A 23720-nucleotide genomic window follows, 5' to 3' on the forward strand; every position below is an offset into this window, starting at 1 on the left:
GATGTAGTTCAACTGAGACTGAGATTCTAAAAGACAATTTATTGGGGAAAAAACTAGTTTCTTCCCACTCCCACTCCTCTGCCTTTTTTTTTTTTTCTTCTAAGGCAATATATTATTTTTGGTGGTGGTAATGTGATCAGAAGCTTACATCTTCTCTAGTCAGCGAAGTGGTGTTCACTGAGCTGTTGGCTTTGATGTTTGCTACTCTGTAGTAAGAGTCTCTCTCCTCTCTTGTCAGCTCTTTGGTGTCCCTGCAAGATTTCCAGGGATCTCCAGTCTCTCCTGCTGCCCCTCACACTCCTCCTAGCAGAGTCCTTCTTGTAGGACTCTGTTTTGTGATCTCCTGTCAGTCTTCAATCAGTGCAGAGGGGTCTAGCTGGGAGAGGCCGGACCACTTAAACTATTCAGTTTAAGATGAGAGAGAAAACCGAGACTGGATTAACACGTGCCTGTGTTGTAAGTTGGATATGTGATCTTGCTGTGTAATGAGCATGAGATCTAGGGTGCCCAAGAGCCGTGTCCCAAGTAGGTATGGTGCCTTCTGCCCTGGTGTTGGTGGGACCCACAGGGCACCAGCCTCCTCTGTAGTCCCACTGCTGAGAGGTCTCCATATCCATCAGAAAGAGCATCTCTTGTGGTCAGGGTGATCAAGCAATACTGACGCATGCTGAAGTGCCCTGGCTGTGCCGTTAGTGGGAATGTTCGCTCTTGAGGAGTGACACTCCTGAGGAGTGACATCTCAGTGCAAAAGCCTTTGAAGGGATCCTAATGGATCCGATGGCAATACCCTTTCTCTCCTGTTCTTCCAGGATGACTTTTTAAGATTGCGATGATGATTATATTTACCAGCTAAGCACTGGAGAAGAATAGACAGACGAGATGCCGAATCATTTTGCTAAGAGTGTGGGAAATGATGTACTGTAAGTTTATCTCTACGAAAGTTAATTTTAGATATGGCTAGTAGAGTGTTCCTTGAAATAGGAAAGTGTCAATTTGTCCAGTACTGGAGTGAAAGATCTGATAAAAAAAGTGAGCTGAAAAAGATTTAGATTCTGAAAGATACATGTCCAATGCCTGTGTCATTAGGCTGGTGACAAAGCTGTTGCTTGGGATCTGCAGACCATTGAAAATCAGGCAGCGAGGGAATGCAGCTACATGGCTCCAGCATACTGGCAAATTGTTAAGGAAGTGAGAGCATGGAGAGCTTTTTTTCCTCCCCTTCTCTGCATGCTGCATGAATTTCAAACAGCCGCTCATAGTTTCCAAGTCTGCCAACCACTGACAACAAAAATATTTGGATGAGTTTTCGAAGGAACTGGAGGCCCAGCCTCCAATTTTGCTTGTACGGTTTGTCTGGACAAAATGAATTGCAGGTACAAATTGTACCTTTGGCTGTATGATATGCAAATCCCCCTACAATGAAAAATCCTTGAAGTGAGACCTTCTCTAACAGTTACCTGAATCTGAGCTTCTTACTTCCATTTTTTTATCCAGAACTCTGACTTCTAGCAGAGCCAGCATTACTTTGTGAGAATTAATTTGAGAATTAATTAAAGTTTTTTTTCAGATCTTGGGGGGGGTGCTAAGGATTAATTCTGGCATTTTTAGTGTTGCATTGTATTATTCTTTAGAGCAAATATCAGTCATTTCATGGGAGGATGGAGGAGAGGACAGAGAAGACAGCAATTTATTAAATATACCTAATTTTGGAGCTTGGCTAATACTTTGGAGGAGAGAGTTTGGGGTACTGCAGTTGCATAACAGCATATTTTATCTGTGCAAGAACTTCAGTAGCGTGTTTTGGCTATTGCTTCTTCTGGGGATCAATTGTCTTGGTATTGTAAGAAGGCAGTTTGTCTGGTTATGATAAAGACTTGATTTTGCTGTAGAATTTGAAAAGTTTCAGCTTTTTCTACGCCTGACTTCAAGATTCATTCTCTATTTTGTGCATGCAATTTTATGGCTGATTTTATGAAGAGTTTAATACAAACCATTTAAGTCAAGTATCCTGGTCTCTGATTAAAATAGATTCAAGTCAAAGGAAATTAGCCTAAATGGTTTTGAAATTGCAGCATTAGTGGGAAAAAACGGTTGAAAACCCTCTAGTTGATAAGCATTACAAAGCACGTATTAATTTTAAATATAGCAGTGAAGCTTATTTGATTCAAGGAAAGGCTGTTCAACGTCTGAAATGCCGACAGACTCGGACTGTTTTTAGGCAGGTACTGCCCCTGCTACTTGGTTGCTTTTGCGGTACTGCTTTCCTTTTCTTTCCTTTTGACTTTCTTTCTAAACGTGAATGCGTGTCGCTCCCCTGAATGCTGATCTATGCTGTGTCGGACCTCTTAGTCCTGCTTGTGACAGTGGCCAAAGTAAAGGAGAACAACAGAAGTTTAGGGAAAAAATAGAGGGTGAGTTTGACACGTCTTGTAATTCTTCTGTATTTGGACTCTCTGCTCCTTGTAGTTGGCACCTGTAAGGATTCAGAGGAGCAGGTGTCTCAGCTCAGAGTGATGTTGCAGGCAGATGCTGGCAATGAGGAGGCATCATGAGTCCCAGCTGATGGGTTTCTGAGGCCCTGCCCAGAGGGGACAGGAAGGGTAGAGGCAAGTGTCTCTGAAGAAGACCTTTCAAGAGGTGTTGGACACAGGGAGGCTCTTTAGGGCGGGTAAGGTCTTTCCTGGGGGTAGAGTACCTTGCTTGTCTTGATTTGGGGGACTGTGCTATGTCTCTTTGGTGGTTTGGGTTGTCATCTTCATTTTGGTTATAAAACACAGTTTGAGAGACTTTGTTTTTTCCCTTCTCTTAAAAGCTGAGGCTGTTTGTCTGGGCTGGGAGGGAGAGAGCCTACCCTCATGTCTGTGCTTGAGCAATATGGGGCTTTACACTAGACGGAGTCCTGAAGGAGACCTGCTGGTCCCGTGGGTGTATGAAATACACGTGCGGTACTGACACCATAAGGGCTTGTTCTAGGTAGCTGCACCTATAAGACCTTAATTTTGAGCTTAGTGATCCTGATTCTGGCTTCCTCCTGAGCGGAAAAGGTTGTGTTGGGTGTGACAATTTCAGCGAGTCTCAGATAACAGTATAACTGCTTTCGATTGCCAGCAGAGGTGCTCCTTTGGCTAAAATAGTTGAGGACTGGTATTTTGGTGCAAGGGGCCTTGATTCAAGCCATGCTACTGAACAGTGAGATAGGCATGTGCAGCACTTGCTTCTGTCTGGCTTGATTAGGTTTCTGGCTTTTGAGAGGAGAAAACAATTAATACTTTTAGACTAGAAGTACCCAAAGTGCTGCCCGTGGACTGCAGAACTTCTACACAAATCCCTGAAGAACAGGCTGGAGATATTCTCTTCTTATATGCTTTCTTGCAAAAACTGAAGGTGACAGATAAGGCTGGTCAACTGTGAGTTTTATTGCTAATCAGTTCACACAGCATCTTCTGCTTTGCCTGTGAAAGAAGATGACAGTATCGGGGAGACAGAAAAAGAAGGCATGTTATTTCTTTTATTGAAATTGGAACACACTTATATGCAGATTAAATGGATCCTAGGGGGCTGATAACGTTTTCCACTTTGATAGTCGATTTTATGCACCTCTCTTCTTATTTTGTGATGTATGATTTAATGGGGACCCCCTCCTGCATGTAGCAGGAAAATGAAAAATTGCTGTGTTGGGTGAGCCTGGCTGTCCATCTCATCCAGTACCCTGTCTCTGACAGCGAATGCTGATGATCCCCAGATGCTTCAGGGGAAGGCTGAAGAAATCATATTAAGGAAAACTATGAAATAATCTGCACATTTGGTATATTTTTCTCTTCCCTGTTCTCGCTCTTCTACCCTATCTAATGTAAATGTGGAGTTCTCGTTGTCTCCTTAAAGGTCTATTCCTTTCTGGAATCCTACCGAGCTCTGATTCAATGGTATTTTATGGGATTAAGGAGTAGATTTAAGAAAAATAATACCTGCAATTGTTAGGACTATAGAATTATCAGGTGAAGATGACATATTCCTGCTGCTGGGAAGCTCTGACCAGCTGCTTTTGTGAAGGTAAACTGCAAGTCAACAGAAGATACTGAAGTGAGGAAGAAAAAATGTTAGCAACAGGCAGTTTCCACAACTTGCTCCTCAAAGGTTTTGAGGGCTTCCTACTCTAGAAAACCCTATCTACTCCCACTGCCTGTCTTGTGGTTCATATATATGAATTGGGCAAAGCATGGAAAAATGTTGGAGGTGGGGGAAAGGTTGGGCAAGATTGTTCTGCTTTGCTTTTTCCGCAGTACGGGACTGCTTAAAAAAGTTGGGTCCACATGGCCTTTGAGCAATGTCCTGGGCAGAGCTATACCATCCCCTGCAAGCAACTGCTGGAGATTAACCAGTGATGTATCACTGACTTATTTTCAATTTTTCCCAGTGGCGTGTTTGGGGTTTGAGTCAGAGTTGTTACACTCAAGTGTCTCCCTAACTGAATCACCCGTTAATTTTCTATAGCTGCTTTCCTTGGGAGCCTGAGAGTAATTGGGCTTTTTAGCACCATCTGGCCTTAACTGGTTTTATTACCAGAGACTTTTGCATAGCTCTTGACTGAAAGTCTTTCTTTGGCTGGGATATAGTGGAAAAGAAAGAGTTTGAGGTACGGGAACACGTTGGATTGAGGTTGTTCCTTAACAACTTGCTTAAAAGGAGCTAAATCTGTTTTTGATTTTCTTTTTCTCCAAAGCGACCTCTGTATGCCATTTTGGGGGCTCTCAGCATGAGCTTAGTGGGTGTGAGAATGTGTTGCTGGGGCTGAGGAGCATGCTGCAGCAAGAGGCGTTTCTCCTCTGGGGCTCTAGCTCCACCTCCAGGAGAGCCCCTAGCCCCTCACCATGCGGGTACCCTTGGGTCTAAGCATCCACTCTGGTTACTGGGATGTTTCATGGCCACTGAATCATATCTTGTTTTTATAATCAAAACTAAATACCTATTTGGAAAGCTGCGAAGGAAGATGTGTCTTGGATTCATCAGGGCTGTCCAGGAGCGTGTGCCTAGAAGACCTTTAAGGCAGTCTCTTGTGTGGGACTTCTTGGTCTTCCATGTGTCTTGGTCTCAGTTTTGTCTCTTGCCAAAGATATTACCAAGATATTGAAATGAGATGCGTTCTTGGCAAGTCTCATGGTTTGGACAGGAGACTGCCCTGTGGGCTACTTCGTGCAGCCTTTTTCCCTCTAGCAAGATAGAAGGAGTACAAGCTCCTTCAAGCTCTACTTGAAGCAAAGTGCCTTTTGCCTTTATTTCCCCCAATGGGCACATTCTGTTTGGTTAATGTGGCTGAGCTCCACAAATATAATTGTGGCAAGTGAGGGAGCTCTTTATTGGTGTCTTCCTCAAGGTTTTTAGTAGCTGGAACATTTCCAGCGTTGCACATTTGTGACATTGTGCCAGTTACTTGGTCATGTCCTGCCCTAGGGTATTTAGCCAGGCCTGATGAAATGAGTCCGAGAAGAAGGATAGTGCTTAAAAGACAAAAAACCGAACTCCGTTTGAATTACAGTGATGATATTATCTGGGAAATAGAGCCTCATGACTTTCTTTGCAGACCTTGCTATTTATTGCAGACAAAGGAGGTCAAAAGAGTTCCAAGCACAGGACATCATTTTACCTTTTCTGACTTTTTTAAACTACTGCCTACAAACAATAGCAAGGAAAAGAGAGGCAGGACAAAGACATTTTCTTCAAATAAGCAATGGGAAAAACTAGCGAGGAAACGGCAGTGTAAGAAGGAGAAAAACCAACACAGCGTTTGAGATGTGAATTCCTGTTTGAATAGCATGGGAGAGTATAAAAGACGCTTTCATCTTTAACAACAGTCGAAGCGAGTTGTGCATCTTCTCTCCTGCTAGATATTTGTGGTCTGATCTGGCATGGCTTGGAAAATCCCTGGCCATGCCTTTTCATGGCTTTAACCTGGAAAAAGCAATATTTTGCAATATTTGGAAGATTTTCTGGGAAAACAAGTGATGAAATCAAGCAGAAGGTATCAAATGCAAAGTTCTGGCATAAGGGAGAAATGCCTCAGAACAGGTCTTGCCAAAACTAGATAAGTTTTATTATTTCAAGACAGGTTGTTGGGTATCTTCTCCTGTCCCCGCTCATGGTCCTGCCCAGTGTGTCCATTCTCTGCGTGGTTTTGGGCCTTTTTATTTTGCCAGGCTGCAAATGTTCCTTAAGCTCTCCAAAGTAATGTGTGAGGTTTTGCCAAATCCGTCCCCTGTCTGGTCTGAAATTCGTGGAGGAGGAAGCTACTTTTCCAGACGTTGGTCCTGCAAACCCAGCTGCAGAGCTGAAGCTCAGCTTGGCCTCTCCTCTGTCAGCAAGGCAGTTAAGATCTGAAGAGGAGACACTGTCATGTTTGTGTGCAGGCTCTGCCTGGTGCCAGGAAAGCTCTGTGACCATAAATGTATATACGCAGTGCATATATATATATATTTTTTTTTTAATTTTTAATACAACAGATAGCTCTAATTGTCAATTTTCCCCAAGTAGTTTCTGACTAAAGAATTATTTCCTAATCTTACGAGTTGGGAACATGATGCTTCAGGGAAGACATATCTATAAAGTGTACTATAAAACATTTACTAATGTAAACATTAGCATTAAATGCACGCTTTGGCAGAGGATTAGTATAATTTAACAACTTGCTTTTTGTGCTCTTTTCGACTCCGGCTATGAAAGAAATACCTGTGTTACCATAAATACTTCTGGCCAAACTACATTTATGAAAATAAATGGAGCAAATTAAGCCTTGGATAGGTTTCTTTTAATTTGGCTTCCAAAGGAAACAAAGCGTGTGTGTTTTGTGTGTGCAGGGGTGATACCGGGGAAATACCCATCCATTAAATTAATTCTAGAGTTCATTACACAGTTTCCCTCTCTTTCTCCTCCCTGCTGTCCCCAAACTGTGGCTGCCCAGTAAATCCTAGACTCCCATCTCCCAGTGACTCCTTCTCTTTATACATGTGAAATGGCTTGTGTGCCTGGGGAGAAGTGGGTAAGTGGAGGAGATGCTCCTAGTGGCTCTGGCATTTTATGTCCCTTATACCTGTCCGAACCCAATAACTTCATTACAAGAACAAATAAATCGTGCTCTGCACATTCTGTTTTTGCTACGCAGTAGATCATTTCTTGTTAGAACTTGCTGAGTAAGTAATGTGCATTTAGAAATGCCTTCATATTCATATGTATTTAAATTCTAATGCATGTTTCAAATACTCTAATTGTAAAATGTAGACCGTAATATTTCTGAAGAATAGTCACTGGAAATAAGGTAGGTCCTTTGAAACATTTCCCCGTGAAATTTGTTTTTTAAAGTTTTAGAGCTTTAATGTGTCTTTTCATTAGCATGTGTTAATCATCAGAAATACAATTTATGTGAATCCTGTGTTCTGAATGTGTAAGCATTTAACTGTTCCAGACAGTATTAGGCCCTTTAGGAATGCTTGCATGAAAGAAAATGGTTTGCTTTTCCATGTACTTCACAGCGTAGACATAATTGATTTAATATTGATAACCCCCTTTGCAAGAAGACATGTGCAACTGAATCAGCAAAATACAAACTAAAATAAGCAATCAATGAATGCAGCATGATTAGGAAGCAGCATTATGAATAGCAGTCTGAACATTTGCTTTCTTTTTAAGCCTGTTCATAATCTTTACAAAAGCCAAATGAGGATCAATTCATTTCCTGGTGAGGCTTTATTTTTGTGAGGGGGGAAAAAATGAATGAAGCTTGTTTGAAATCAATAGCTTTAGTTTGTGACATTGCCTGTCACCCGTTCAGAAAAAAAAAGCAAGATTTTTGCTTTTCCGCTGAGATTTAAAGACAGAGAGCAGTACAGATATTGCAATGCGTATGTAAGTAATAGCTGAGAAGTAATATATTTGACAGGATTAGGGAACCTCGAGCAAGCTTGAACCTGCCTGTATGCATGTGTACGCACTCTATGTGTGCAGACAGCCAGAGACTGTAACGTGATTTATAACATATTGTATTTCAGGCACTAAGCTTTGCAGCCCGGGCGTGAGTAAATCATTCAATCCAATCAGTGCGCTGCTAGTATATAAAAATTTACCTCCCAGGTCTTCCGCTGCATCAATACGAAGTATGTACAGGTTACCTGTGGGGAAAGAGAATATGTGCTGGGCCAGAAAAGGATCAGTGAATAACTAATCCAAATCTTGGATGTGTATTAGTGTGTTTGTATGGATGGGAGAAGATTTTTGCGTGTTTGCTCACGAGGGAAGTGGGTAAAAGTCAAACAGTATTGATGGTGGGGGAAGAAGTCTCCTAATTTTTTCCCATGGTGTGTTTTTCAGGTTTCTGCTTATACTTTTTTTCTGGGTCTACTCATATCAAGTACATCATAGCCATTGCTTCCTAAAAAATAAATCTATAGCAAGCCATTCTGTATTTACAACCTGAGGTTGCAGTATATATTAATCTCCTTTGAGGGCTGTTGTGGGTGGCAGTGTGAGAAAGGGACTGCCTGCAAGTATGTCAGGCTTTGGGCGCTCCTGTTAGTCTCTTGGCTGCCGGAGCAGCAAATCTATAGCCTTAAATCATATTCTCCGGGTTTAAGTGGTAGTAAAAGACCTTTCCAAAGTGCCTATGCTAGATAGCCATGTCTCTTGTCATGTGGATGTCTACAGGCATTGAATAGGCTAAGCAAGAAGCGGCTGGGTACCTAGCTCGTGGGGCACGTCTGAAATTCCCCACTGTGCCAGCTCCTGCTCTTCAGCAAAAATTACGGAACTTTTCTTTGCTTCACCCCTCGGCCATTTGGCTCTTGCTTGACTGGCTGTATTGGGTTGAATTCCTCCCTAACCTGCCTCGGAGGGAGGTAGATGCTGTTACCGTTTAGCACTTGGGTGAGATGGGATGAACTCTCTCTTCCATGCTCAGACTACTTTGTCTCCCAGCTTCTCCTCTTCTGTATCCTCCTCTGCTTTGGCGGGGGGGAGAGAACAGCCTGTGACAGTGTAACACTGATGGAGGAGTGAATTTAACCACGGAATAGCAGCGGTGCTGTGGGTCTTTACCTGTAAAATACAGGGAGGCTTCTGACCTAGTGGAGGGTGTTTTGTTTTGTTTTTCTTTTCTTTTTTCTTTTTTCTTTTTTCTTTTTTTTTTTGGTGGTGGTATGCTGATCTACTGTATTTATTGCACCGGGAAAAACTCGTTGCCTAAAAAACTAGAGTAAAACCGACAAGGCAAGTCATTTCTTTTGCACTCTATTGCTAAGTAGCTGTGTGGTCTTCAGGATGGTACTTAACTGCTCCATGCCCAATGTTCCCCACTGTTAAGGGGGGGAACAGTTCCCCACTGTTCTTAGACAGTTAGCTGCATTCATTCACCTAGTACCCAAAATCAAAATATGATCAGAAATGCATATCAAAATCAACCCCGTTCTTTATTTTTGATCCCTTTCATATTGCTTCTGACTTTTTTTTTTTTAATCTAAGCAGCGCATATCTCGTATCAAATGCTATGTTATCATCCTTTTAGTGATTTGCCTGCGCTGTGAGATCGCGTGGGTGGGTTGCAGTGAGGTGGGCTTCAGCGTGCCGGTGCTGAGGTTGCCGAGCTCTCCCCGTTTGCTTTCCCCAGTGCAGAAGAAGAAGCTTGCCAGACGGGGCTGCGCAACAGCCCTCTGCTGCAGGCGATCTGATTTTGACAGAGCTTCCGTAAATGTATACCATGATTTCTGTAGATAGCAGAAAAGGTTTTAAAAAAAACCCTTAATCTTGCCAGTCAGTAGAGTGGATCTGTTATCAGAAGAAGGAAGAAGGAAAAAAAGTCATCTCTAAAATCAGTTTTCTTTTATATTCATCACTTTTATACTACCTATCACAGCAATGGTGTTGTTCCACCTGGTGTTCCAGGCTGCACTGGTGTTAGCGGCTTTTCTTATTCACTGCCCAAAGTATATATAGGGTATGTCAAAATCTTGAATTCCCATTAGATCTATCCTGATAAGAAGCTCCCTAGGTAATGTTATACACCAAGGATTTCATCTCAAATTTGGCAGGTAAGGGTCACAGCTGTGACAGCTTTATACCAGCCTACCTGAGCAGAGGTGTGAACTTCTGGTTGGTAAAGCTGTCTGATGGATGTGTCACCCTGCAGCCAGTGACTTGAGATCCTCTGACACGAGGGGTAAGGGATCCCTTAATCGCAAGTGCCCGTCTATAAGTTCAGTCCAGGTCCCTCTGCGATCGAGGGAGAGAAAAGGCCATTCCACCTACCCCGAAATAGTTGTATTGGTCTATTATACCAGGCAGCAGTTTTCTTATGCTTTGGATAAGAAGGATGGAATAAATTGTTCTTTGGCAGTGCCAGGGTCTCTTCATTGACCTCGAAGGGAGTGTTGACATCTACCTGAGACGAGATGTCGGTTCATTAGGCCAATCCTGCCTTGCTTCTACAAGATCTAATGAGTAGCTGTTGCCTCTAATAGAGGATGTCATAACATACACTGTTAATTTACAGTTTTACATTGCTACCTTTCATCCAGTGCTCTCTGAGCACTTACACGCTTGTAATGCGGAGGTCTTGGTTGCCTCTTTGTAGCAGAGTCAGCATTGCTCCTGCTTCGACAGCGTCGCCTGGCGGGCTGCCAGCCCTTCCTCGTGGAAGCTCCACTGGGTCTGTTCAGCAGTTTGGCAGTGAAGTCGGGAACAGATTTTGCATTGCAGCCTGATTGCTCAGGATGCTCGCCCTATCGGAAGTCAGTTGGAGGTTAGGGTGCTTCTTGCTTTGACGTGATGATGTCTGTTTTTTGTAAAAATGCTATGGACGGCTGTTTTCAAAGCCTGTTGAGTTGTTCTGTGCCTCTCTCATGGAAGTGTCACCCTGCAGTCAGCGACTTGAGATCCTCTGACACGAGGGGTAAGGGATCCCTTAATTGGAAGTGCCCATCTATAAGTTCAGTCCAGGTCCCTCTGCGATCGAGGGAGAGAAAAGGCCATTCCACCTACCCCCGAATATTTCAGTGTTATTCAGCTCTGTTCTGAGATGACCGTTGAAAAACAAACAAACAACTCCTGAATTTTCTCCCCATCTGATGCCCTCTGTCTGGGATTACAGATGAGACAAAAGACTGGCAGAGCCATTGCAGTAGGACCTGTGGGTTTTGTTCCTGAGCCACCACTGACCTCCTGTGGCCTTGGGGTTTACCACTTAATTCCTGTGTTCTGTCATCTAGAGGGATGATGATGATGATTTTTAACTTTAAATGACATCCTGTGGTGCTTGAATAATTGATGCCTTTAGTTAAGAGAAGAGCAGCCTCCTTCTCCCCAAGGCTCTTGCTGGACTCGGAGCCCTCTGCTCTGCTGCAGGCTTCCAGGGTGACTGTATCCAGGTTCGGCCCCGAGGGAGGTGTGCTCACCTCCTTGCCGCATGGCTATGCTGGGCAAAGACCCTGGTCTGCACCTAGCTTGTCATGCCTTAGGTTGTCATCGTGGGGCTGATGAGCGAGCAAGCAGGCCAAGGGCTCTGTCCTAGAAGCAGAGACTGTAGATGTCATTGCTTGAGCTACCTTGAAAGGCACGTACCTGGTGATAGGCACCCAGAGGCACGTACCTGGTGATAGGCACCCAGAGGCACGTACCTGGTGATAGGCACCCAGAGGCTGGCTCTGGGTATGATGAGACAGGGGCTATAGACTGTGCTGTGCATTAACCTGCTCTTGGGCCCCTGCTCCACCGACAGAGTCCGGGTGCCCTGCCTCTATAATGGGGTAAAATGGTTGGTACCTCCTGTCTGGGAAATGCTGTGAAAATACAGGCATGGGAACCAAAGGGTCAGAGCTTCCTAGGCATTGAGAGAGATACTGATAGTTCTTCTACTTGCAAGATACTATCATGTTTGTGCCACATTGACTTTATAGAAGAGCTTAGTAAGACAGTAGTCTATATGATAGTACTTTCTGGGAGAATTCCACTTAATGTGCAGAAATTCTACACCAAATTGTCTCTTATGCACCCTTTGCTTTAATGTTGCAATTCCATATATCGTTGTTGGAGAGGCATTTAAAAATGTATGAGCTTATTAAGTTGAACTGTCTCTGCTGCTCAACCACATTTTATAGAAAATCTACAAATTCCTGTAAAAGCTGTGCCCAAGTGTTTGAGCACTTTCACTAGGCTAACAATGTTTTTAAGGACAGTAAGTAACAAGATTCATTTATTCTACTAATCAAAAGAATATTTGCCTATTTAAATATTCCAACCTTCAAGCCTTGTACAAGAATGAAATGTCAGGAAAGGATAAGCTCCTGATAAGCACGTTAGCGGGATTTATTTTGTATGATGACCAGCAAAGGAATGATTAATAACTAGACTTCAAGAGATGGATTCGGAAACTGAGTGCTCAGAATTAAAAAATCTAGCCAGTTAATTCTTAGAAGAGGAGGAAGTCTTTGAGAACCTGTCACCGAGGTCTTATTTAATGAAGAAGTTTGGACTCTTTAGGGAGTTTACATCTTAGTTTAAATACTGGTAGAATTATGGAAGGCACAAACTCTCAAAGATCAATTTATAGGATATGGGAGCAACATAGAGCCCTAAAGACTTAGGACATTCTGTAGACCTTGGAAGTTCCCCCTTCTCCATGGTGGTTCCTTCTGTAGGTATCTAAAAAGCGTCTGCAGAGGGGACGTGCTTTCTGTCACCTTCATGCAGTGCAGGAGAGTTGTGCTGAACAGTCTGAAAGGGCATTTCTGCAAAGATGAGTAATGGTGTAGTGTCAGAGCTAATGAAGATGTAGCTGTTAGGTAGATACACTGGTCATCAGTCAACCTGAGCGCGCATGTCAAGGCTGTAACGCCTGACTCCTGCTCCCGAGACTCTGCCTTGTGGCAGCAGAAACAGCCAGTTCGACACCCACTTGTGGCCATTGATGCGTGGGCTAATTTAACAATATAATGTAATGCTGTGTTCTTCTGAGCATCATCTTGTATGATCCTGCCCAATGACCTGTGCCAGCCATTACAGTCAGGCCAATTAACTTGTTCCCATGGCTGCAAAAAACCCAGCCTACTGTTGTTCTGTTGGCCATTTGCGTTACTCTGCATCGCTTCTTCATCTGCCAAGTAGTGACAGTTCCTGCTGGGGTGGAAGTGGAGAGTTTTAAGCTTGCACCGTATTTTAAATCTTCAAATTCAACATGCTCATTTTCTTGCAACATCAATGGAGATGAAACAGAGATGCTTTTTTACATGTAAGTATGTTGTGTATTCTGCTTGCTGTCGTGGTGGTGGTGGTGTGGGACAGGAAGGTGTGTACATGAGCTCCACCACATATCTAAGGCTGTGTTCATGTAGTAAGGGCTTGCCTGGCAGTGTGCATGGATGGTCTTATGGAGTTCAGCGTGCCCCGCTGTGTTTTGTGGTGAACCCATTGCACCATAACTCTCCTAACTCTTCCTGTGCATGCCTGCTATCCCCATTTAGGATGAGCTCTGCTCTTATTGTGGAGTTGGGAGTGGTTTGGGACTGCTGAATCAACACAGGTTCAAAAGGTGGCTTCTGCTGGTGCCTGCAGTAGCAGTACCTGAGCCTGACCCGCGGTCAGCTTGGTTTGCCTTTGCTGCCTTTTGGCACTTGTGTTTATCTATCTTGAAAACAGTGCCATCAGTCCCAGAGTGTTGTCATGAAGAAAGTGAGACTACTTTGGGACATTTGCTGTCTGAAGGACAGACGATCGAATCCGTAAGCAGAACCTCTGTGTATGCTGCAGATCGGAGCAGAAGTGCTGCGGTAGCGCTGGCCTGGAGGAAAATAGCTCATACCAGAGCAGTTGTCTGTGCGATTCCATGCAATGCAAAAATGTATCTCAAAACAGATGGCAAGACTGTTTTACCCTAGTCTTTAAGCCACAATGTGTATAAGGTTAGCTTTTTCTCTGCCTTGCTGAAAACCACGATCTGAAAACATCAGCAGGGTTCTGTATCTGCTGCAGCAGATCCGTTTCCTTCAGTGGTGTTTTTCTAATGCATGCTTACCACTTGATATGTCTTCCACTTCATCTTTCTCTGTATCTTGGTTGACATCTTCTGCATTTTGTTTCGCCCCAGTCACTCGGTTGGAGAAATGACTGCAGATGGCTCCAGATGGGATAGTCCGCGATGCTTTGTAGTCATCAGAAATGATTCATTAGAAATGCATCAGTAGGAAAATCAGGTTGATAGATCACTTTCAGACAGTTACTGAAGTCTTCTGTTTTTTTTAAGCTAGGTCCAAGTAATACCCTTAAACATTAGAAGTATTTGAAACCCAGAGCACATATGACCAAGGTTTTTCAAGTTCATGGAGTTCTGCATTCTCAATAGAAATGAGAACAGCTGTACAAGTGAAACTTTTTGCTTAATGTTTTTTAATCTCCACTTAAAATTTTGGTAGGCAGCCTTATACTTGAATTTGGGGGAAGGTCTTGGGGATAGATTTGGGCTTCTGTGGAAAAGAGAGGCATGTGCTGTCAAGAGGAGTTGGCTCGAGGGAGGCATATCCCAGAAGGTGGAAGACAATTTCTGCAATTGACGGTGAATACGATCTTTGATGCAGCAACTGGGATTAGTATTTACTGGTTCTCTTGGTATTAGCAGCACTTTTGTTTTGTGATCTGAGGAACAGTCCCTGTTCCAGGTTGTTCACAAGCTGCACTGCCTGCCCAATACTAATAAAGGGTTTGTGTCGGAGTAGTGGAGAGTATCAGGAGAAGAAAACCATCTGAGTTTGGTTGTTGGTTGTGTGACTGATACCAGACAGTGTGATTGCAGGCGCTTGTTGCAAGATGGAAATAGCTTTGCATCCCAGAAGACAACTGATATGTATTAATTGAGTAATAAAGTGGATCACATTAAATTAGTGGGCAAGGAGAAGTGTTTTTGAAATGTTACTTGCTGTTTTGTGGTCTCTGTATGCTTTAGGAGTACTTGCTGTGATTCCGGGTTATTTTTCTGCCGCGGGATCGCGAAGCAGTAAATGATATGATATCCCCTTTCCATTACTGAGACAGTCAATAAGCATCCTAATCTCGGCTGCTGTGCAGAAGACTAGATTTACAGCTGTGGGGTGAGCGTAAAACAAATGATCGGGGGATTCAAAGGCAGGCTCCTACAGCAGACAAACACGTACAGTAGCAAAACTTGATTTTTTTGGTTCTGAAATTTGCTGACTTGATTAATATGGCCTGATGGATGCCAAGCTGTTCGGCATAAACTCAGCCATATTTCCCCTTCCCCCACCTGCCCATCTCATCTTTGATTTGTTTCTGGATGGTTTCTTATGTAAAGCAGTAACTGCAAAGAAGTAGCTGTAGAAAATGTTCCCCCTGTAAATTTATCTTATTTCACGTGCTTCCTGGTACGTTCCCCTGATTGCAAACTTGGGCTTCTCTAATGTCACCTGTTTCCTGAGAGTTTCACTCTTTGTCAGCCGTGATGTAGTAGGACATAAAAGTGTCTCTTGCTCTGATGTCCCCATTGATCTAAATGAGAGACAAAACTCTAAGGGATATGAAAGGCGATGTTTCTTTTTGCCATTGATTTGCAGCATTCAGGTATAAATCCTGCAAGCAGGTGCCATACTCCATTAACTGAGAAGAGCGGGATTTAGCGGGGAAAATGTCATTGCGTGACCTGTACTAATTAGTTTACAAGTGTTGGCAAGCAGGCAGTGTCACGTGCTTTACCAATCGAATGCATTTTTTTATTTTTTAATGTAGCAAAGAGGGGACCAACTTGAGGGTGTTTGAATTTTCCCCGGTTCGAAGGACTTTGGGATGCAAGAGGCCCCGCATTAGCATAGTGCTTCTATCTTGGGTCTGCAGTGAGTTCCAAAAGGTGCTAAGTAGCACCCGATGCAAGGCGGGGAAGAAATTTCTGAAACCTCTTTAGAAATGAGGGAGAACTGAAAGTAGGCAAATTTACGTTGAAAAGAGGCGCTGCTCTTTGTGGGTAACTAATTGGGGACCCAAGCGGGAGTCCATTGTGTTGGTTTCTCCATTGCTTAACATTTGAATGAAGTTTAAAAGTTTTCAAAATGCATGCAGGATTCCCTTGGAAATCGTCCAGTTTCGCTGGACTGAGATGGGCTCCTGGGCAGACCACGAATAGCTGGAGCTGAGCATTAGAAATAAAACCCAAGATTCCCCTACTAGAAAACATGAGGAGCTGCAAAAGATTTCTAGTTCATGTAAGAAATGGATCCCCCCCCGATAATTCAGGATCTAAAAAGCTTGGCCAAGATCTCAGAAGAACGGGTTTATTCCTAGAGCTTTTTGTACTCCTTTAGCTGGTTACACTCAGTTTCCCTTGAGAACATACTTGAATATCACGTTTCTCTCATTAATTGCTAATCCCCAAAGAGGCAAACCCACAGTCTGGGCTGAGGACTGCAGCTGTGCCAGAACTGAAGTTCTGGCTACCTTTGTGTGTGTGATACTTCAGACCTTAATATATCCTTCGGGGTTGGGTCTCATTTGGATAATTAGCTAGATGTGAAAGATGTGAATCCAAAACTTGGAAGGATTTTGGACCGGGATCTGAATTTTAAGGGTACCCTCTGGAAATCAGCCAATTTGCCTGAAGGAGACTACTACGGATGCAGGGGGAAGATGTGGTCTCGCAGATGGTGTGCTAGCCCAAGCGTTGCTGGAAGTCCTTGGGACTCGCCTCTAACTCCCGCGCAGTCGTCCCTGCTGGGATTCGCGCTTGTCACCAGCCCTTGGCATCATTCCTCTCAATTAACTTGGAGCAGGCTGAAGGAAGGAGATACTTCGTGCCGTGCATCTTCCCAGCTTTCGCTGCTAGGAGAAAATGCAGTCCCTTCGAGTTAAAAAGAAGAGGGTTTTTTGTTGTGCTTTAGGGTACAGGCAGATGGGAATCCCCTCCCGTAAACCAAAGCCTGCGACAGGTTGTCATGCGGACTCTCCATTCTGCTCGCTGGCAGCCGGGAGGAGCCAGGAGCTTGGACAGGACATGGGTCCTCACCAGCTGACCTGGCAGGAGATGGCAGATCCTCTATTTCTTAACTGCTGTCTCAAATTCCTCAAATGTTTTTTTTAGGAGGAAAACAGCTGGCTTCTGTGCTTCAGCCTGAGCCACAAGGCTAAAACACCGAGTCCAGATAGGTCCCTTTTGTGCTTGAAATGCTTGGAAGAAAAGAAAACCCCTTCCTATCTCCTGCAGTTGTCATTCCTGCTGTTTTTAACAAGTCCTCTGCTGGCCCTTCTCATTACGTCCCAGCTTGAGCATTGTGGTTTTCTTTGCCTTCCCCCCCCCCCCCTTTGGCCTCAGGAGGGAACAAAAGGTGTTTTCTGGGATGAAGGTGTATTTGTTGATATGGTTGCTTGGCCAGGACGAGCAGCTGTGGCATTTGCAGAAGAAGTCACCCGAGAGCACCGTGTGTATGCCGAGTCTCGGAGGGTCATGGCGTCGTGCGGGTTAACAACGCGGGGCTGCAACGTGCCTACTCTTTCCCCCGAATTATCTGTTTTTCTCCTGTATCTTGATTTGACAGTACTCCAGCAAAGGAGAAGCGTGATAAGAGTGGTGCTGGGCGAATGCAAATGATAGGTGAACCTCAAAGGACTTGGTTTGGGTTTTCCTCCAAAGCTCTTTGATCGGGAACTGAGCTCTCTATACCTCCAGAAGTGTGCCTGGAGGGAAGGCTACGCAGAGATGTGCAGTGTTCAAAACAACAACAACAAAAAATATATGGTATATATGGTGGTTGTGCAAATTATTTATATATATTACTTATATATAATATATATAAATATATATGTATGTATATATTTTTTCCTCTGGTGACCACCTTTTCTTCAGTTTAGCAGATATCGACATACATGAAAAGCAGGTTTTCAGTCTCAGAGTCGCTTAAATTTAACTTTTGCACCAGGATTTCAGGGTCGGTTGTTATTTTACCCCATCACCACCATTCGTTCATCTTAAAGAAAGATCTTCCAAAATGCCATTCAGCATTCAGGAGAGTATGTTCCCTTTGGAGAGGGCTTGGATTGTTTTGGGGGGGCAATAGTTAAACTGAGAAATACAAAAATACAACTTTTTTTTTTCCCCAGCTAGCATACTTGTTTAACCGAAGAAGATTCGCACAGAACTGTTTCTGTGCAAATCTTTGTTTCCCTCGTCTCCTTGCAGAGTCTGAAGGATGCTTGCTGTTGCCTGAGAAACGCCTAATACAATTAAATATAGAGTCATTGTTGGTTAGTCAATGGGCTTGAAGCTATGTCTGGAGGTCGTTCTTGCGTTCCTCCTTTCTTTGCTTATCGGGGCAGGATTTACTCGGCAAAGGCTCATTGTAACTCTGCAAACGCTGCTAATGTTCCATGTCTAATCTGTCGCGAGCGGGGAAGGCTCGCTCGCTTTTGCTCCTTCTTCCCTCAACGTATCTATTCGCCAGAAAGCCGGAGAGTTGGATTAAATTGTTTACAGTAGTTAAAGACTCCCCCCGGGTGTATGTGCTTGTGATTGTGTGAATGAACGTGGTGTTTCCATCCTTATTTCCCTGAACTGAGAAAAGAGGAACAAGCTCTGCAGCCCACCAAAACGCAAGTAGCTCCTACGCAAGGGCAGCTCTTTGAAGGAGTCAAGAGGTGCCTTATTCTGTTTTGCCGTGGAACTTAATGGTCCTTTATATGCTCGCCTGTTTGCTTTTTGCAAGTACTATATTAAGATCAGGCTTCTGGTTAAGATGAAGTTGCATTAAAGCAATGTCTGTGTCTCATTGGGAGCTATGTTTGCTCCTTGAAGAGCTGTGGACTACCTGAAAGAGTGCTTCCTTGTACATCTACCTTAATTCTGCTCCGTGTGTGTCCTTGGTCTTGATGTCTGGTGTGTTTATGCTGCGTGAACCTTTTACTTGCCAGGATGAAGCTGGCTGGCAGGTGAACTAGGAACTTCTTCCGCCTCTGTCCTGCTCTGATATGCAGAAATGTGCTTAAGCAAATGCCCAGCCGTAGAGACAAAGCCTGCTTTGAACAATTAGTCCTGACACCTGGAGAGATGCTTGCTTTTTTTTCTTTTTTGCACTATATTGGCTGTGAAGTGCAAAGACACCATGGCAGTGCTCCACTGGGATATTTCGGAGACAGAAATATATTTGGAAGAATCTGCAGAGAGAGCTAAAACATTTATTATAACTATTTAACCAAGGGTCATTTTGTATTTGTTTCATTCAAAAGCCAATGGGAAGAAAATTTGCAAGTGCAGTTTAAGACCAAAGCTCATTTCTGAGCACCTATTAATCTTAAAACAGCACAGGGAATGTGGAGTTTCGCTTTGAATGGTGAAGCCGGAGACTTTTGTTGTAGGTGTTGCTCTGGAGGCCTGCGTTTCGTTATATGAGTGCAGATGCACGTAGGATGTTCTGGGGCGCCGCTGGCCCTTCCTAGGCAATGCTGCCAAAATGATGCGAGGGCAGCTGAAATAGGTGGTTGTGCAAAGCTGTGGGGCATCAGCTGTGGTTCCGGGCGGTGCATCAAACGTGTGCCCATCTGAGCGCAGCCGTGGTCCTGTGCATGCTCTCCTAACCCTGTGTCTCTCTCTGCCTGCTGGGCTACAGGTGCAAAGAGCTGAAATACGCCAAGGACCTACCGCAGATCTCCATCATCTTCATCTTTGTGAACGAGGCGCTGTCAGTTATTCTGCGATCGGTGCACAGCGCTGTGAATCATACGCCCGCTCACCTCCTGAAGGAGATCATCCTTGTGGACGACAACAGCGATGAAGGTAAGCGGCGCGGGGGGATCTTGGCTCTCCCAGGCATCAGGAGCGTGCTTGTCTTCCCAGGAGCGTAGAATCTCGTTGACAAGTTGCGCTCCCTTTGGGAGTGGTGATGCTGCCACGTGGAGTGTGGCCAGATGTGGAGGATGTGCTGGCCTGCACACCAGTCCTCACCCTGCCCTGTTTCTCCAGCTTCTGTAGCATAAAAGCAACAGGATCATACCAAAGTTAAAATCTGAAATAACTGTTGATTGAAAGTGTAGTTAAAAACTAGAAGGCTAGCGGAAAGCAGAGTGCATTCTTACATTTCTGTCTTCTATAGCATCTAGAAGTTCCGGCTTCAGCTGTAGCCCTGGTTTTAATGATGTCATTTTGGTCGTTGTAGAGAGATGATGAACAAGACCTTGAAGTCTAGTGATCTGTTCCTGTTCTGGCCCCTTGCAGTGGCTTTCAGCAAGATGTTTTCTCTGGGCGTACCTCAGTTTCCCCATCTGGAAAATAAAGTCCCAAACTTTGTAAATGGCTGGGACCCTGTAGTAATAAAGAACAGACCCTCCTTACTCTCATATTATGTTTTTGATGTAAGAAAGAAAAGCAAAGAGGAAGAGGAGGAAACAAATGTACCTGGCCAGCACGAGTCAAGCTATGACAAAATTTGGCACAGGATGTAGGTTTCCCACGTTCCGCATGCACTTCTTTGAATTCAGCCTGTTTTTGCCTGCTCTCAAAACACCTTCCTTTCTTTTGGTAATGCACGCATGCGAGGGGCTGAAGTTCCATGTGGAAGTGTTTTCAGACTCGGTTCTTCCCAGATTTGTTTTTCCAATGTACAGTTGGGTCACGTCATATAACATACGGAATAGGTAAAATCTTCCTGAAGACGAGCAAAAGGTTAAATTACTTTAATGCCTTTTTCATTTATATGGCATACTGTAATGTTATTAAAAAGAATAATAGACCCAGGGTGTGTATCTTGTGATCAGGAGGGGAGACGGAGAGGGTGCAGGAAGAGGAGAGCTCGTTTCTTTTTCTGGCTATTCCAAGGCAAGTCTGAGAGGTTGCTCTTCTGGTGACGATGAGATGAAAAACAGTAAGCAACTCAAGGCTGTAAAAATAAGCACTCGAGTGCCACAGTAATGAGCACCATAGAAAGCTGATGAATTATAATTACCAATAAAAGGAACAGGAGGCCAGCTCCTCAGCTGATGGAAGTCAGTGCAGCTCTAGTGAAGCTAGCAAAAGCTGGGATGATGTGCACCGGTGAATCCCTGGGATTTCAGAGCTGGAACTCTTTGGCTAGCGAAGGAAAAGTGCGGATGATCCGTGTTTGCAGTTGTTGGTATTGCCCCTTGCTTAGGTGGTTAGAAATACCAACATGAAATGCTGCTTCTCCAAGTTCAGTATCAACGGAGCGAAGAGGAGAACATGCTTTTAAAGAAAAGCCACCGGTGGTAATTACTGAGCTTCTCTGCTCACTGCTGTGTACAAAGAAATACGTTTCCAAACAGCCTCCACCAGCCATTCGAGATGCAGCACTGAGGCTGATATTGTATCGAGTACTCTGGAGATGCTTACGAAAGGTGTAGGACAATGGAAGAAATCCTTTCAAAGAGCATTCCCCCCCCACACCCTGAATAAGCTGAGACTGCAGCTGGCGGTGAGAATGCAAAATGAAACCTCTTCCTTTGTCTGCTGCCAGATGGCAAGGCACCGTCTTCCCTGGTGTTGGCTGTGCAGAGGATGGTGCTGATGGGCTTTGGTGGGGCGGCTGGAGGCTGGATGGCAGCAGTGGCAGTGAAGGGAGGTGGGCCAAAGCTTGGTAGCATGCTCCAGCGTTTCCAGCTGTGGCGGTTCATTTTTTGTGCCTGTTTTGCCTGAGCTGGCCAAGCTTTCTGGTTCGTGCCCAAGTGCCTTGTAGTACCCACCTAGAAATGGTCCAGGGTTGTGCTAAGGGTCATACAAAACCTGACCACTGAGGTGGGTCTGTCCTCAGAAACCTTGTGATGCAGAAGTAAAAGGAGAGCTGGTGTAGGCAACACTGCAAGGGACCAAGGAGATGCTATTAGCCAGTAGGGTTAGTTAATAATGTGAACAGTGCGGCTTTTGAGTCTTTGTAGACATGACAAATGAGATTTTTAAGGAGGGATTGAAGGAAGATGATGAGGTAGCTTGGCAGATGTTATGGAGAGCTCCTCCCAAGCATGCAGCAATCTGGTTTTCTCTTGTAAAAGAAATGATACAAACCAATACACATCCCTGGGACCTGTGCGTTCACCCGCGGCGTAGTCAAGGAGCCTCAATGACGTGAAAGAATTATTAATGGCAATAATGTTGTCTTATAGTTCACATTAACAGTAGGAAGTAATTGTGAGCAGCAATAGCAACATCTTGCAGTTGATGCTCTGGATATTACAAACAAAGTAGCTGTAATAAGTGGATTTGATTACTACAGGAAAATAATTACAGGAAAATAGATTCTCCTGAGCTCTGAGATTTAAAGATGAATTCTGGAGACACGCTGGTGCCGAGCAGAGGATGGAGCTGCGTGGGTGTGTGCCTTCAGTGGCTGCGACTGAACAAGATGAGGAATTAGCATAGCCTGTTTGCGAGGGGCTGTGTATATCTGCGAGATTATTTATTTGGGTGTATGGCTTTGTAGCTGTAGCCTGGTTCTTCAACGCCTCCGGATGCTCGGTTTTATACACCAGGAGGAAGGTTGACCTTCAGAGAGCAGGGACTCAGAACTTCCTCAAAACCAGCAGGTGCATTAAAGAAACCCCAGGTGGGTCCCCAGAAGCAGTGCTAGGTAAAATCACCAATGACCCGTGAAAAGGTCGGGTCCTGGGCTACACACTGTGGAGTGTGCTGTTTCTATGTAGTTCTTGCCTGGGAGCACTCGCATACACGAACGTGAAGAGGAAATATTGGCTAGGGATATGTATCAGTTATTTAAGAATAAAACATGTTCCCAAAACAAGTATTCGAAGACCCTGGAATTTCCGAGTCAACTTCATGTTTTAAAATTCGTTCCAGCAGTGCAGGTAGGAAACGTGTGCTCAGCACCGCCGGTTTGTCTGCCCTTCAGGTACATCACCAATTAGTCACACAGGTGGGAGCAAAACCTTTTGGTGTTTTGTGGTTCTGGACTAGCACAAGCTGCTTCTAAAGCCTCGGTAGGCTTTCCTCTGCAGCACAGTGCTCGCAGTTTTGTTGTAATCTGATGTACAAACCTGCAAAACGTAAAAATATGCAACAAGATATTAACAGTTAATAACATGGTCATTCTGATTCTTCATAGCTGAGCTGTAAATAGATAATAGATATGAATATATTGTAGTGGGGGGGAAAAAAATCCCTCCCTGAAGTAAAAAGCTTTGGGGGGTTGTAGTCTGAACCCCTCTTCCCCCTTGAGATACACATTATACCTTGTAAAGACTTTTTTTGTCATCTGCTTTTGTTTGTGTTTGCTGTTGCAAGGGTATAATTGCAAAGACAGGGCGCAGGTTGTGTTTCTGAGTGATAACGTGTTGCCTAGGTTGTTGGAGGAATACAGCAGTATGCCCCCGAGATGTTACGTTATCTTGCAGTCGCACGCTTTGTCTGACTCTGTTGCTTAATCATCACCTGCTTTTTCGCCGTCTGTCTTTTAGTGGTTTTAATCTGGGATAATATCTCTTTGAAAAGAAAACCTCCCAGTACAGAAGAAAGCTTTCAGATAAAAGACTACTTAAATTAGCTGGCTACATTCAGTGATACATGCTACTGGCTGTAATTTACCTTGGTGTATCGTATTAGCTGTGACTAGATATATTGCTTTCTTCTGCAACTCATTTCAGCAGCGACAGCAGTGGTTCTTGTACCTTCTCTCGGGAGCTGACTCTCACGTTTTCTGTGTGCGTGTTTAGAACAAGGTTTGAACAGACTTGCGAGAAGC

At 44.2% G+C, this 23720-nt stretch overlaps 1 protein-coding gene across 1 annotated transcript in view; it reads left to right on the top strand.

Annotated features, from left to right (window-relative positions):
• The window catches only part of GALNT17 (polypeptide N-acetylgalactosaminyltransferase 17), a 210379-nt gene that overhangs the window by 57445 nt on the left and 129214 nt on the right, over positions 1 to 23720 (top strand). The window contains exon 3 of the mRNA XM_026063703.1: positions 19626 to 19792. Within this exon, the coding sequence (XP_025919488.1) occupies positions 19626 to 19792 (167 nt within the window). The remainder of the gene's footprint in view (positions 1 to 19625; positions 19793 to 23720) is intronic.

The sequence above is a fragment of the Apteryx rowi genome, unplaced genomic scaffold, assembly GCF_003343035.1.
Source record: "Apteryx rowi isolate R43461 unplaced genomic scaffold, aptRow1 scaffold_20, whole genome shotgun sequence".
In the NCBI taxonomy this organism is placed as follows: Eukaryota; Metazoa; Chordata; class Aves; order Apterygiformes; family Apterygidae; genus Apteryx; species Apteryx rowi.